This window comes from Gracilinanus agilis, chromosome 1, assembly GCF_016433145.1.
Source record: "Gracilinanus agilis isolate LMUSP501 chromosome 1, AgileGrace, whole genome shotgun sequence".
Taxonomy (NCBI): domain Eukaryota; kingdom Metazoa; phylum Chordata; class Mammalia; order Didelphimorphia; family Didelphidae; genus Gracilinanus; species Gracilinanus agilis.
In genome coordinates, this window is record NC_058130.1 from 757,571,243 (window position 1) to 757,584,279 (window position 13,037).

Genomic DNA, 13,037 nt, shown 5'->3' on the forward strand with positions numbered 1-13,037 from the left:
TTTCTAAAAACAATTCCTCAATGTTTCAAATCTTAAGAAGTTTGACCTTATCAAATTTAATCAAGAATAAAATGATTCCATTCATTTAAAATAAAAATATTCTACCCACATAAGTAAACTGAGATATTTATTCTTATTCAGGGCCCAAAATATGCTCACTGAAATAAACAGGGCCAGGACTGGGGGCAGGACAAGGTGGCAATATACAGGGGCAAATGAAAAGCTATTACTTTTCACAAATATATTTTTCATTGCAGAAAATCCCTGAAGCTCAGAGTCTCTTTGGGGACATTGGCACATATCGGGCACAATGTTCAACCCTTGCAAAGGGCACACAAATGCACCATCTTAGTACCATACCAAGAGCCACAATTCCAAGGTCCAACGTACTTATACCCTTTAAAAGAAAGAGAAAAACAGACCCATTTCTCAAAGCTTTTTTTAAATCTCTGGATGAAAATTAACTCAAACAAATATGACCAAATTTATCACCTTGCTCCAAGATGTTTAAATTTATAAAAGTCCATTTAAATTCAAGATAGCTTAAAAAAATGATGGCCAACACTATAGGATAAGATAGAGATATGCGAAACAATTTTAAGAGCTTCCAACTCATTCAAGTTGTTTAATAAAAAAAAACAACTCTTGTTATCCTCTTAGCAAAAGCCCTTTCCTCCTCTAAAAGGTTTATTTCAGCCTTAAGAAAACTAGTGTTGTGGCAGACTTGGTTGAAACTAACACTTCCCTTATGAAGGCTATAATTGAGGCTATAGGACTCTATCTCAACAGCATCCATTTTACTTCACCTGAATAAAATGCTAGTGTATTAATACTAAACACAGAAATCAAGGGGTTATTTCCAGAATTCCAGCTCACCCACTTACAGACATATAGGTACATAAATAAACTTCAGGCACTGGAAGGGACTTCAGGAATTACCTGGCCCAATCAGTCTATCACAGCAATCTGGTTTTCTTCAAAATAGAACTCATCCCTTTTCCCACCATCTCCAATGAAGGCCACATTTCCCTTCCTTCACAACCACCCTTCTTCCCCTACATAGAGGGTTGGAAGGAGTCAGCATCATCCTTATTCCCCTGCTGCCACTTCTGAATCTTCCCTCTGCCAATCTCACTTATACACTAACCCTCCTCAGGTCTCTCCCTGCCCTCTCTGGTTTTGTACTCATGCTGATAACCCTTTGTGAACCTTTGTCTCTCAGTTCATCAACCTCAAATCCTATGACCCTCTGTTTGTCTCCACCCTCAGGGGTGGTCACATCCTGCCACTCAATCAAGTTCTACTAGATTAGATAGGACAATGAGCTTTCTGCAGGCAAAGGAACAAAGAACCAATTATTCCAAAGAATGGCATGGTTTGAAAATGTCAGCAATACCTACTGTATGTCAGACACTGTGCTAGGTACCGAGGATACAAAACCAAAAATGAAATAAATAGTACCCTTCTCCTTCAAGCAGCCTATGTTTACCAGAGAAGACTACATGTGCAGAAACAGGTTTTTTTCCAAAAAACATACAAAGCAAATACAGGAGAACCTTGGAGGGGAAGGCATTAGCAATCATGAGAAAAGAAGAATTCCAAGAAGCCAAGGAAGAAGAGCCTGGGCAAAAGCACCAAGGCAGAAAGTAGACCAGTGGGGCTGAATTACAGAGTTTGGAGAAGGGAATAATACATAAAAAGGCAAGACGTTTTTCATGGGGTAGTGGGGAAACTTCAAGTCAGGAAAACCTAGATCTCATTTACTTCTGTAAGTCTTAGTTTACTCTATAAAATGGGGGAAACACCTATCTCAGAATTTTTGTGAGATTCAAAAGAGACAGAGTAGACAAAGTATTCTGCAGACTCTGAAGAAAAACACTGGCTCCCAGAGGATATGAATTGTTTTGGTTTTGTCTTTGGAACCTAAATACCGTGGGTGCTTAATAAATGCTTGCTGAATTTGAATATACACAGGTTTCTTCTAAGCCTTCTATCTAGCCTTCCTTTCATTGATAAATCAGAAATGTGAGCTTTCACGTCCTTCCAAGCCCATTCACTTCTCAGTCTTCTGCAATCTGGCCTCTCTAACCCACCCCTTGTCTAACATTCTCCTCTCTCAAAAGTAAGACATGAGATATTCAGAAAGAAGCAACAAACCTTGACACAGTCAAGTTGGAAATCGAAGGTATGGGAAAACAAGAGTTGGAAACACCAACTCCCAAACTAAAAATGTGAGGGCTTCAAAGGAATCAGCAAGTTAGGAGGAGCAAGTTTGGTGGGAAAGACAATGAGCTTTGCTTTGGACTGACTAAGTTTGAGCTTTCTCTGGTATGTCCAGGTAGAGTACAAGCAGAAGGAAACAAGGGCCTGGAAATCAAGAGATGCACATGCAGATGTGGAAGTTATCTTCAACTTAGACTTAGTGGAATTTTTTAGAACTTTTCAATAATCTGTCTATGCACAAATTTAATTTAGCAAATATTTTCTTGACTGTTTACTGTACTTAACAAAGATTTGGCTTTACCACCACTAAACAGTGCTCACGTACTTTGGCCAAGTCACAACTGCTCTGAGCTTTACTTTCCTGGTATGTAAAATGTTTGATTTTTTTATTGGATTTTTTGATTACTTAATTAATTTGATTACTTAACTCACAGAGTTGTTGAAAAGAAAACACTTTGTAAACCTTAAAACACTATAAAATAGGGATAACTACATAGCACAATAGAGTGCCAGGTCCGGAGTCAGGAGGACCTGGGTTCAAAGCTGACCTCAGGCACTGCCTAGTTGTGGCCATGGCAAGTCACTGCCTAGCCCTTGCTGCTCTTCTGTCTTAAAACTGATACTAAGATAGAAGGTATGGGTTTAAAAAAAAACAAAACACTATAGAACAGAAAGCTATTAATTACTACCTGCAAGATATTGTACTAGGAAGGATACAAAGATGAAAAAGCTAGATGCCTGCCTTCATAGTCCAACATTCTTCCCAAGTAACAGGCCCTTAAGGAAAATTGGCTGAAATGAATTTGTTGTTGAATAGAATTAAACTGCCCTTAGAATCTAATTGAAGAAAAAAGACAGCTATGTATATCCTTGAAGATGATTCTAATCTATCCTTCACTTAACACCTACCAAAGCAATATACTCCTGAACCTCAGGTTTGATCATGTCATTCTCCAGCACAAAAAGCTCCAGTGGCTCCCTATTGCCTCTATGATCAAAAATAACTCTTCTCTTTGATATTTTAAGCCCTTCACCACCTAGCTCCAGTAAGTATACTTGTCCAGACTTAATACACATGACCCCCCTTCATGAGTCTACAGTTCAAACTGGTCTACTTGATATTTCTTACACACAACATTCCATCTCTGATCACGGTACCTTTGCACAGGCTGTCTTCCATGTCTGGCATGCACAACTTTCTCATCTCTTAAAAATAACTAGTTCCATGCAGACCTCATCTCAACCATCACCTTCCACTTGAGATCTTTCCTAATCTCACAAATTATTCTTGTCCTTTGTATATATTTATCATCTACTTATATGAACATGTTGTTCCTCCTGATAGAATGCAAGCTTCTTAAAGGCAGAGTCTAGTTCATTTTTGTCTCTGTATCACCAAAATATCTACTTCCAATCCTAGGACCAAGAAGGTTCTTAATAAATGCTTATAAATTGTTACTGACCCCTCTCTCCCACCAATCTTTTTTCCTTTTTAGACTAAGTCAAAAATTACTTCACACACGTATATTACAAATAAAAAACAGGAAAGAAGTACCAAGAATAAAGCAGACAACTTTTCTATTATTTGTCAGTGTTTCAAAGAAAGTCTATCAATCATAGTATCTTCTGATATTCCTAATTCTTTACTTTGAATAATAAAATCAATACAAGCTGTTATATTGGGGTGGTTATTTTTTTTTTTTTTAAGAAAAGGCAGAATACTCAAGTCTTCTAAACTGGTAAAAGTAACCTGTTCATTGCAACATTGTATTTATCTGAAACTGGTATTTTAATTTAAAAGATACAAAGTTCTTAATTGTAGCAATGCCATATATTTAAAAATATATTGCTTATACAAAGAAGCTGACATAATATTCTGGGGTTGTCAAACTACAATTTTGTTATTAGATAATAATTATTTGCAAATGTGGCAGCTGGATAGAGTACCAGGTCTGAGGTCCAGAGGACCTGAGTTGAAATCTAGCTTCAGACATTTCTTAATTGTGTGATCCTGGGCAAGTCACTTAACCCTGACTGCCTTTGCCCTTATGTCTTAGAGTTGGTATTAGGACAAGAAAAAGGTCAACCCCCCCCCAAAAAAAAAACACCCAACAACAACAACAAACCAGCTATTTGCAAATAAAGGAAGTATGAGCACCATATAGCTTGTTATCATACATTCTCCTACTGCATGCACACTGTGTTATGACCTAGTAACACAGCCAAATGCAGATTGAGAAGGAATACCAAAGATTCCAAATGTGTCCACAGCAAGAGCAGTCCACATATTCCAGACTCACCATAAAATAACTCTCTATACTAGTTATTCTAAAAAATACTTGATTAAGATAGGAAGAGGTCAGGAACCACACACAGTCAAAAGGTTTTTCAACCATATACTTTAAAAAAAAAAAAAGAAAAAGGGGTAGCTGGGTAGCTCAGTGGATTGAGAGTTAGGCCTACAGATGGGAGGTCCTGGGTTCAAATGTGGCCTCAGACACTTCCCAGCTGTGTGACCCTGGGCAAGTCACTTGACCCCCATTGCCCACCCTTCCACCTAGGAGCCAATACACAGAAGTTAAGGGTTTTAAAAAAAATTTGCAAAACCTGAAAAAGGTCAATTTTAAAAAACAATGTTTAGAAATTTCTAACATCATTATGCTTTAGTTCTCCAAAGTAAAATCAAATAATTATCATTCAAAGTACTGAAACAATTGAAGGAATTCCCGCAACTCCCCCCCCCCCCCCCGCAATTATCTTTAAAATAAACAGCTTCTAGAAGTGGAAAACCAAAACCTGCTCAAAATTAACAATATTTTCTTATGTTCATAAAGCTAATCTTGCTCATTTTATGTGAACATTTGAGATAGGCAGTATTACCAAGATTTTGCCCTGGAGCATCTACATTTTGACTTCAGTGCATGAGGGAGAAATGTGGGAGTTAAACAAGATCTCCTCACAGTGCTTGCCCAGCTCTGGCTCTAGCCTCTGCCAAAATCCATCCCCATGCCAGCATGGAGCAGCAAGCTATGGCTCTCCCCTTGCTCTTTATGGAACTGTAGCTGTAATTAATGTATTAGCGACCACAAGAATAAAAGCATGGGCCCCTTAGGAAAAGGGTCCTCTGAGGCAAAATGACAAGCTCCTGTAGTCTGTCTAGACCTTAACAGGGCAGTGTTTCTTCTTCAGCCTTACAAAGGCTCTGCTCACCTGCATTTTCAGGTACTCAATTGGTCCCATTTAGACTTTTCTAGACAAAGAACAGTTGATGGCTTTAAAGAAAGAATTCCATAAGTTAAACCTTCTGGGTCTTGGGTTTTCAAGAAGCCTTTAAAGATAGCTTCAATTATCTTGTTTCCTTCAGACTCTCAAAATACAGATTAATTAATATTTATTAAATATGCCATGCAGTATTGAGATGGAGTTTTGGAGAGAGAAAAGGAGGCAGAGAGAAGTTAGAAGAGATGTGTAACAAAGTTAAGCAGTAATAAGGTGAAAACTTTCAAATGACTGGGAGCAATTGGCCTCAACATAAATTGTGGCAAGAAACTATATATAGTTTGTTTCTATAGACTTTCATCATTATGAAACAATTTTAAACATTAACTTTACCTTTAAAAATAAAGTTAAATAACCAAACAATCTACATCAAGGATCCCATAATTACTCTTGTATGATGGGGTAGAGTGGTGGGGAGGAAAGGTGAAAGGAGGAATGGAAAGATCACTTCCAGGTGTTAGCAAACATGCAGAGATCAAAAAAACAGAAATGACTGCTCTTTCATAATTATCTTCATATATGTGCTGCTCCTACATCACAAGCTATTTTACAGTCTACCAGGGTAACGGTGGCCAACAGGAGTATTTCTTTACAATCACTATAAAGCCAAGAACACAGATACAAATCAAGACTGATATTCAGCAAGAGCTCCTGCCATGCAACTGGAAGAAAGCTGAGATGGTGACAATCCTTACCAGCTCTATCTATTGTCTTGGTTAGCCAGCCATATTGCAAACGAATGCCATTGAGAAGGGAGATAACATGAAAGAAATGAAGAAAAATCCATCTCTTCTCAAAAAAACAATTCATCCCCATGCCCAGTTGTTAATAGGCATATATCCTCTTCCTTACCAAAAGAATGATACGCTGAAAAGAAATAATAATTTTGGGGGCCAGAGACATGGCATACTTTTTGAGACCCTCTGTATTTACTTTATATATGTCTGTTAACTCTCACAGTCCTCACAACCACCTCATGAGTCTGGGAGAAAATAGGTGCTAGAACTTTGATTTTACAAACAGGGGAAAAAAAAAGGGGGGGGGGGGGTAGTGATTTATTTACACAAAGTTACACTGGCGTCTAGTCCAATTCTCTCTAATCCATTTTCCAAGCCTAGTTCAGTTTTTGAGTAAGTGTTTAAATAGGGAAAAAACTTTCTATAAACTTCATTTGGCCATGTAAAAAAGACCCAAGTACTGCCAAAAACAAACACAAACACATATATACTATAGAGCAGTGGTTCCCAAACTTTTTTGGCCTGCCGCCCCCTTTCCAGAAAAAATATTACTTAGCCCCCTGGAAATTAATTTTTTTAAAATTTTTTTTTAAACCCTTGTACTTCGGTGTATTATCTCATAGGTGGAAGACTGGTAAGGGTGGGCAATGGGGATCAAGTGACTTGCCCAGGGTCACACAGCTGGGAAGTGGCTGAGGCCGGGTTTGAACCTAGGACCTCCTGTCTCTAGGCCTGACTCTCACTCCACCGAGCTATCCAGCTGCCCCTTTTTTTTTTTTAATTTTAATAGCAATTAATAGGAAAGATAAATGTACCTGTGGCCATCACCGCCCTCCTAGATCAATGCAGCACCCACCAGGGGGCGGTAGTGCCCACTTTGGGAATCTCTGCTATAGAGTAAACTTTCTTTTCTTTAAACTCTTATTTTCTGTCTTAGTAACAACTTTAAGACAGAATGGCAAGAGGTAGGCCAGTGATGCCAAAGATGGCACACAGAGCACTCTCTGAGGGCACTCAGCCAACCCCCTCCCCAAGAGTTTATTACTAGAAAGGCAGAGGGTCTCAAGAGGAGCTGCTCCCCTCTACCTTTCCACTAAGCTGGAAAACACTTTTCACATTACCCACCCCTCTGCCCAGCAGCCTAATGGGAACACTTCCTCCCTCCCCTGTGTAGAATAACAGGGGTGGGGTGGGAGATGGCACTCTATCTCTAGAAGGTTTGCCATCACTGAGCTAGGCAATTAGGGTTAAGTGACTTGCCCAGAGTCACATAGCTAGGAAGTGTCTGAGACCAAATTTGAACGCAAGTCATCCCAACTCTAGACCTGGCACTCTATCCACTGAGATACCTTGCTGCCCCTGAGTAAAACTTTCTATAAGATTAAACTGGAATAGGGTGTATATTTCAAAGGATTTCCTTAAGTGTGCATTTCAATCATTGACTATTTCCCTTAAACAAAACACCAATAATCCTCCTTCTCATATGCCCTTGGATTTTCTACTTTATCATTTTGAATTTAAGAGAAAAACAAAAAATAGAATGTAAGGGCCCTGAGGGCACAGACTCTTTTGAACACATGCTATACTGCTTTAATAAATATTTGATAAAGTAGAATGCCAATGAGTACTGATAGGCCTAGAAACTCCCTTCTCTTCTTCCTCCTCCCCTTTACCTACTACTCTGGTTAAGGTCAACAGTTATTCATTGCTTTTTTTTTTTTTTAAAGGAGAAACAATGAATAACGAGGAACTTGAGTTTAAATACTTTTTAAAATCAATCTAAACTCTATAAAGTTACAGGTCTGTCCTTAATCATGTGGCTCTAGTCAAGTCACTTAATCTTTGCCAACATATATTTCTAATAATGGGTAAATAAGATGATATACAAAAATCTTTTACAAACTCCTTTGACTAGGATCACTGGATTATAAATTTAGCCATAGAACATATCTCAGAGATCAAAAATTCAACTGCTATATTTTAAAAATAAGAAAATTGAAGACAGAGAGACAACAAATAACTTGCCTTTGATTACACAGGCAGAGAAAAGGTGAACCTGAATTCAAAAGCAGGTTCTAACTCTGAATCTAGGGCCTTTCCACTATACTATAATACACAGACCTATCTTGGACATAAGAAAATGATCATTTTTATTTCATTCAATTTTAATTTACCTTAAAATATAACAAAAATACTTCCCTTCAGGTACTCCCTTTTCTAAGAATAGCTTGTCTCATACACAAACACACACACACACACACACACACACACACACACACACACACACACACACACACCCCAGACGTCTCAAGATAAAATTTCCATTTAATTCAACTTCAGATAAAAACTATTCTTCCACTTGGAATTTATTGATGACCTAGTTTAGTTTGACCAACTCATGTTAACTTGATGTTTTTTCAAATGTTACTGTAGATTTATTTGTCTAAATGTCTTCAATTTGACATTTGTCAAATGATCAGCCAAGAAAAAGTCCTGAATTCAGCTTCAGGAAACCTAGGTTCTAGGCCTGATTCTGCCACTTACCATCTGTGTGACCTTGGACAAGTCACTTAACCTTTTTCATCTCCATTTCTTTTTCTATAAGATGAGAAATTTGGACCAGATGATTTCTTTTTCTTCTTAAATTTCTTTATTTTTATTCAAAAGATATATTATTTTCCCAATTACGTGTAATAACAATTTTCACATATTTCCCCAAATTGTCTCTCTCCTTCCCTTCTCTCCCTCCTCTCAGAGATGATAGACCAAATGATTTCTAAGGGCTCCTCCCATTTCTAATAGTCTTTGATAATGCAAGGACTTTTCAGGGACAAAGGTAGTTCTGAGGGCATTAAGGTATCTGGTCAGTTTAGTAAAATGTTTATGTATATCCAAAATTCCCAGTTAAAGATGTTTGTAAATATAAAAGCCTAGGATGAAGGGTCTTTAAATTTTAAAATAAAAGGCTGGTAGCAGCATTCTTCATGGGTGTGAAAGTACTTTGAAAATTTTTTGAAAAAGGAAAAACTGATATACAACTTAACATCTTTCTCAAATACAAAGGTCAAAAAGTTAGTATAGGGGAAAATGCATCCTTTTTCAACATAACTGTTCAGTCGAGTCTAACTCTTCATGACCCCATTTGGGGTTTTCTTGGCAAAGGTACTGGGGTGGTTTGCCATTTTCTTCTCCAGCTCATTTTACAGATGAAAAACTAAAGCAAACAAGGTTAAGTGACCTGTCCAGAGTCAAACAGATAATGTGTCTGAGGCCAGATTTGAACTCAAGAAGATGGGTCTTCTTGACTTCAGACCTGGCATTCTATCCATCATGCCACCCAGCTAACCTGTTATTTTTTTAAATCATTACAAATATAAACATCAAATATGCTCTGTGAATTTTTTTTAATCTAGTTATCACAAACACATTCTTAGAAACTCATTTCTGATGCTATATGGCCTATGCAACCCAGAAGGGAAAATGAAAACATTTTTCACTACTACCAGTCATAATAAATGTTTATTAGCAATGTATACACATGGCTATCTGGGAAGCTAAACTATAAATCAAGAGATAAAAAGAAAGTCACACTATTTTCTTTCTCACTGAGCCACAAAGGTTCTTTGCCTCATTAAATTTGGTATTCAATAGGAATACCCTGCCCAAATTCTCATTCCCCTGTTTTGTAGGGATTTATTTTATTTTATTAAGGTCAACCCATATCCCATCACAGCCACAGTAATAAACAAACCAAAAAGTATCTCACTATCATAGCAAAACACCTTAAGTTTTTATGAAGAACTCTGCCTTTAGAGAATAAACCAAAATGAGATGTTATAAAACCAATTCTTATTCCAGGTTAAGAACTGTCTGCCAATTATTATACTTGCTTTTTATTTTAGGAGACAAACTGTAAAATGAGAAATCGAAGAGCTTACAAGAAGAATGCTGAGGAGACCAATTCCTGCAAGAAATACACTAGACTATCATGTCACTGGTTCTGAAATGCTTTCATATCTATCTCTGAGATGACATTAGGTCACTCATTTCCAAAATCATACAGTCATGGTTTTAAAATCCATTTCTAAATGTTCCTTGTGCTGAAAGCCAATGTTCTCAAACCATAAAACACAAAGGATTCCTTGCTTTCCTTTTATAGCTAGAAGACATCCCTTCCTTGCACTACCTAGAGTCCTTTCTATTTGTGAAAATAAAAATTTCATGACAACTAACCAATGCTACCTACAAACCAAAATACCAATTCTCAAGTGAAAGGGAAAAAATGGGAGGGCAGTGTCAGCAAAAAGGATATGATGTGCTGGTAACAAGAGTATTTCTATCTCTGTCTTGACAAATGGGAATAATGGGCTGGCTTTTTTTTTAAAGACTGCTGATAGAAGTGGGGAGAAAGTTCACATAAATCATATTCCAGTTCCTGTTGACAAAATAATATTAATACTGTCAAGACTGCAGGGGCCTGCACCTGTCATAGTTCCTAAGTGCTCAGGTTATGATAACACCAAGGTTTACAACTAGACTCAAAAAAAGGTTCTATATACAAAATGCCTTCCACCTAACATTACGAACAGATTTAATAACACTAACTCAGTCTCCATCTCTCTCTCTCTCTGTGTCTCTCTTCACACCAGCCAGCTCCCATTAAAAAGACCCCATCTCATTTTCAAAACCCATCATCAAGAAAATCGAGGTTGCTCAATTTTGCCTGGGGCAGAAGCAGAAAGAAGGAAGCAAGTGGAAAGATAACAGAAATTTTATGGAAATTAGTATCAGAATCTGGACCCTTTCCTCTTTTAACTAATAAAAAACCTGGAGCTGGGGCTGGGGAAGAAAATGGACTTTAAAATACCTGGTAGAGAGTTAAAAAATAAAGACACCCCACAACAGATGTGTCCATGAAGAGGAAAATGGGGAGGGGGGGACCACAAAAGAAAAGAAGGCAGAGTGAAGTAACTGCAGGGATGGTTGGGTAGAGCTGGAGGGAAACAGGAATATAGGAGTAAGGAAAGGGACCTGAAGATAGTAGTAAGGGTACAGATAAAGGCAGGAAGAGTCCAATTTCGGGGAGGGGGTAGAAATACAAGTGATGGAGAGGGGTAAATGAGGGAAGTAATGACAGAAAATAGAGAAAGGGGAGATAGGAAAAGGGAGAGGAATAAGAGATAGAAGTAGAGGCACAGAGATGGGGTAAGTAGGGATGGGGAGTAAGGATAAAGGTGGAGGAAAGGAGAGATGAAAGAGAGTAAGGATAAAGGTGAGGGGAGAAGGGATGGAGGACAGTAAAGATAAAGACAGAGGGAATTCAGGGATGGAGGAAAGTAGTGATAAAGTTGGGGTATAGGATGGAGCTGAGTAGAAATAAAGGTAGAGGGGATAAGGATGGAGGAAATAAGAAAAGAGGCAAATAGAAATAAAAGTGGTAGGGAGGGGAAAGTAGGGATGGAGGCAAATAGGGACAAAGGTGGAAGGATAGGGATTGAAAAAGGAATAAAGGAGGGGGGAATAGGAATGAAGATAACTAGGGATAAAAGGGGGGTAGGGATAGAGAGTAGGATAAAGGTGAGGAGAGCAGAGATGGAAAGAAAAGGGATAAGAGTGGGGGGAACAGAAATAAAGGTGGAGGAAAGGGATAGAAAGAGTAGGACTAGAGGGGAGTAGGGATGAAGGGAATAGAGATAAAGATGGAGGGGGAATAGGGCTGAAGGCAAGTAGGGATAAAGATGGGGAGGCAGAAATGGAGAGGAGGGATAAAGGTGGAGGACCACAAATAAGGAGGTAGGGATGAAGAGAATAAGAATAAGGGTGAGGGGGGGCAGGAATGAAGGCTAGAAACTGGAGGCAAACTGGTATAAAGGTGGAGGATAGGAAAAGAGAAAATCAGAATGAAGGTAGAGGGAGCAGGAATGGGGAGGCAGAGATGGAGGAAGCAAGAATAAGGGTGGGGAAACAGGGCTTGGGGCTTAGGGATGGAAAGAGGATGGTTGGGGGTTGGGATGAAGAGAGAGGAATAAAGGTGGGTAAGAACAGGGATGGAGGGAGCAGGGATGGAAGAAGCAGGCTGGGGAACAGGGATGGAAGGAGCAAGGATAAAAGCAGGGGGAGCAGGGATGGAGGTAGCAGAGATAGGAGGACAGGAATGATGAAAGTAAGGCTAAAGGTAGAGGAAACAGCAATGGAGAAAGAAGGAATAAAGGTAGGGGGAGCAGAGAGGGAAGGAACGGGGAGTGGTGGGGAGGAAAGGACGGAGTAGGGCTCGCTCGGGAACAGGGACCGAGAGAGCACAGAGAAAGGCAGAGGAGGGGGTCGAGGCTGGGCTGACACCTCCAGGGCTCCAGAAGAACAATGATGCTCTGGCCCAGGCCCCGCCCCCCGTCCTAGCCCCAAGGCCTGGAGTGAGTGACCTCCCGTTCCGCAGCTCCCGTGGTCACGACCCCCACCCCGACCTCCCCACACACACCCCGCCAGGCAAGGCCTGGCTCCCCATTGCGCTCACCTCCAGGTCCGTGTCGGCTGCCTCGGCCGCGCCGAGGATCTCGCTGGGCAGCTCGGCCAGGTCGGTGACCCGGATGAGGCCGTCGTGCAGGAAGATGGTCTCCTCCTTCACCGAGAGCCACTGCGCCGAGTCCGCGGCAGCCGCTGCAGCTGCCGCCGCCGCCGCCGCCGCCGAAGAGCCCATGGCCGAGAGGCCCGAGCGGGGCTGGAGGAGTCGCGAGCCGAGGCTGGAGCCGGAGCCGCCTGACAAGGAGCCGGAGCCGCTAGCGCTCCATGGCCGCCCCCGGC

At 40.0% G+C, this 13,037-nt stretch overlaps 1 protein-coding gene across 2 annotated transcripts in view; it reads right to left on the reverse strand.

Moving 5' to 3' along the window:
• Positions 1–12,933, reverse strand: part of HECTD4 (HECT domain E3 ubiquitin protein ligase 4) — a 220,189-nt gene extending 207,256 nt beyond the window's left edge. For both annotated transcript variants that reach the window (XM_044673638.1, XM_044673630.1), the window contains exon 1: positions 12,751–12,933. In XM_044673638.1, coding sequence (XP_044529573.1) covers positions 12,751–12,933 — 183 coding nt within the window. The remainder of the gene's footprint in view (positions 1–12,750) is intronic.
• Positions 12,934–13,037: the final 104 nt, after the last annotated feature.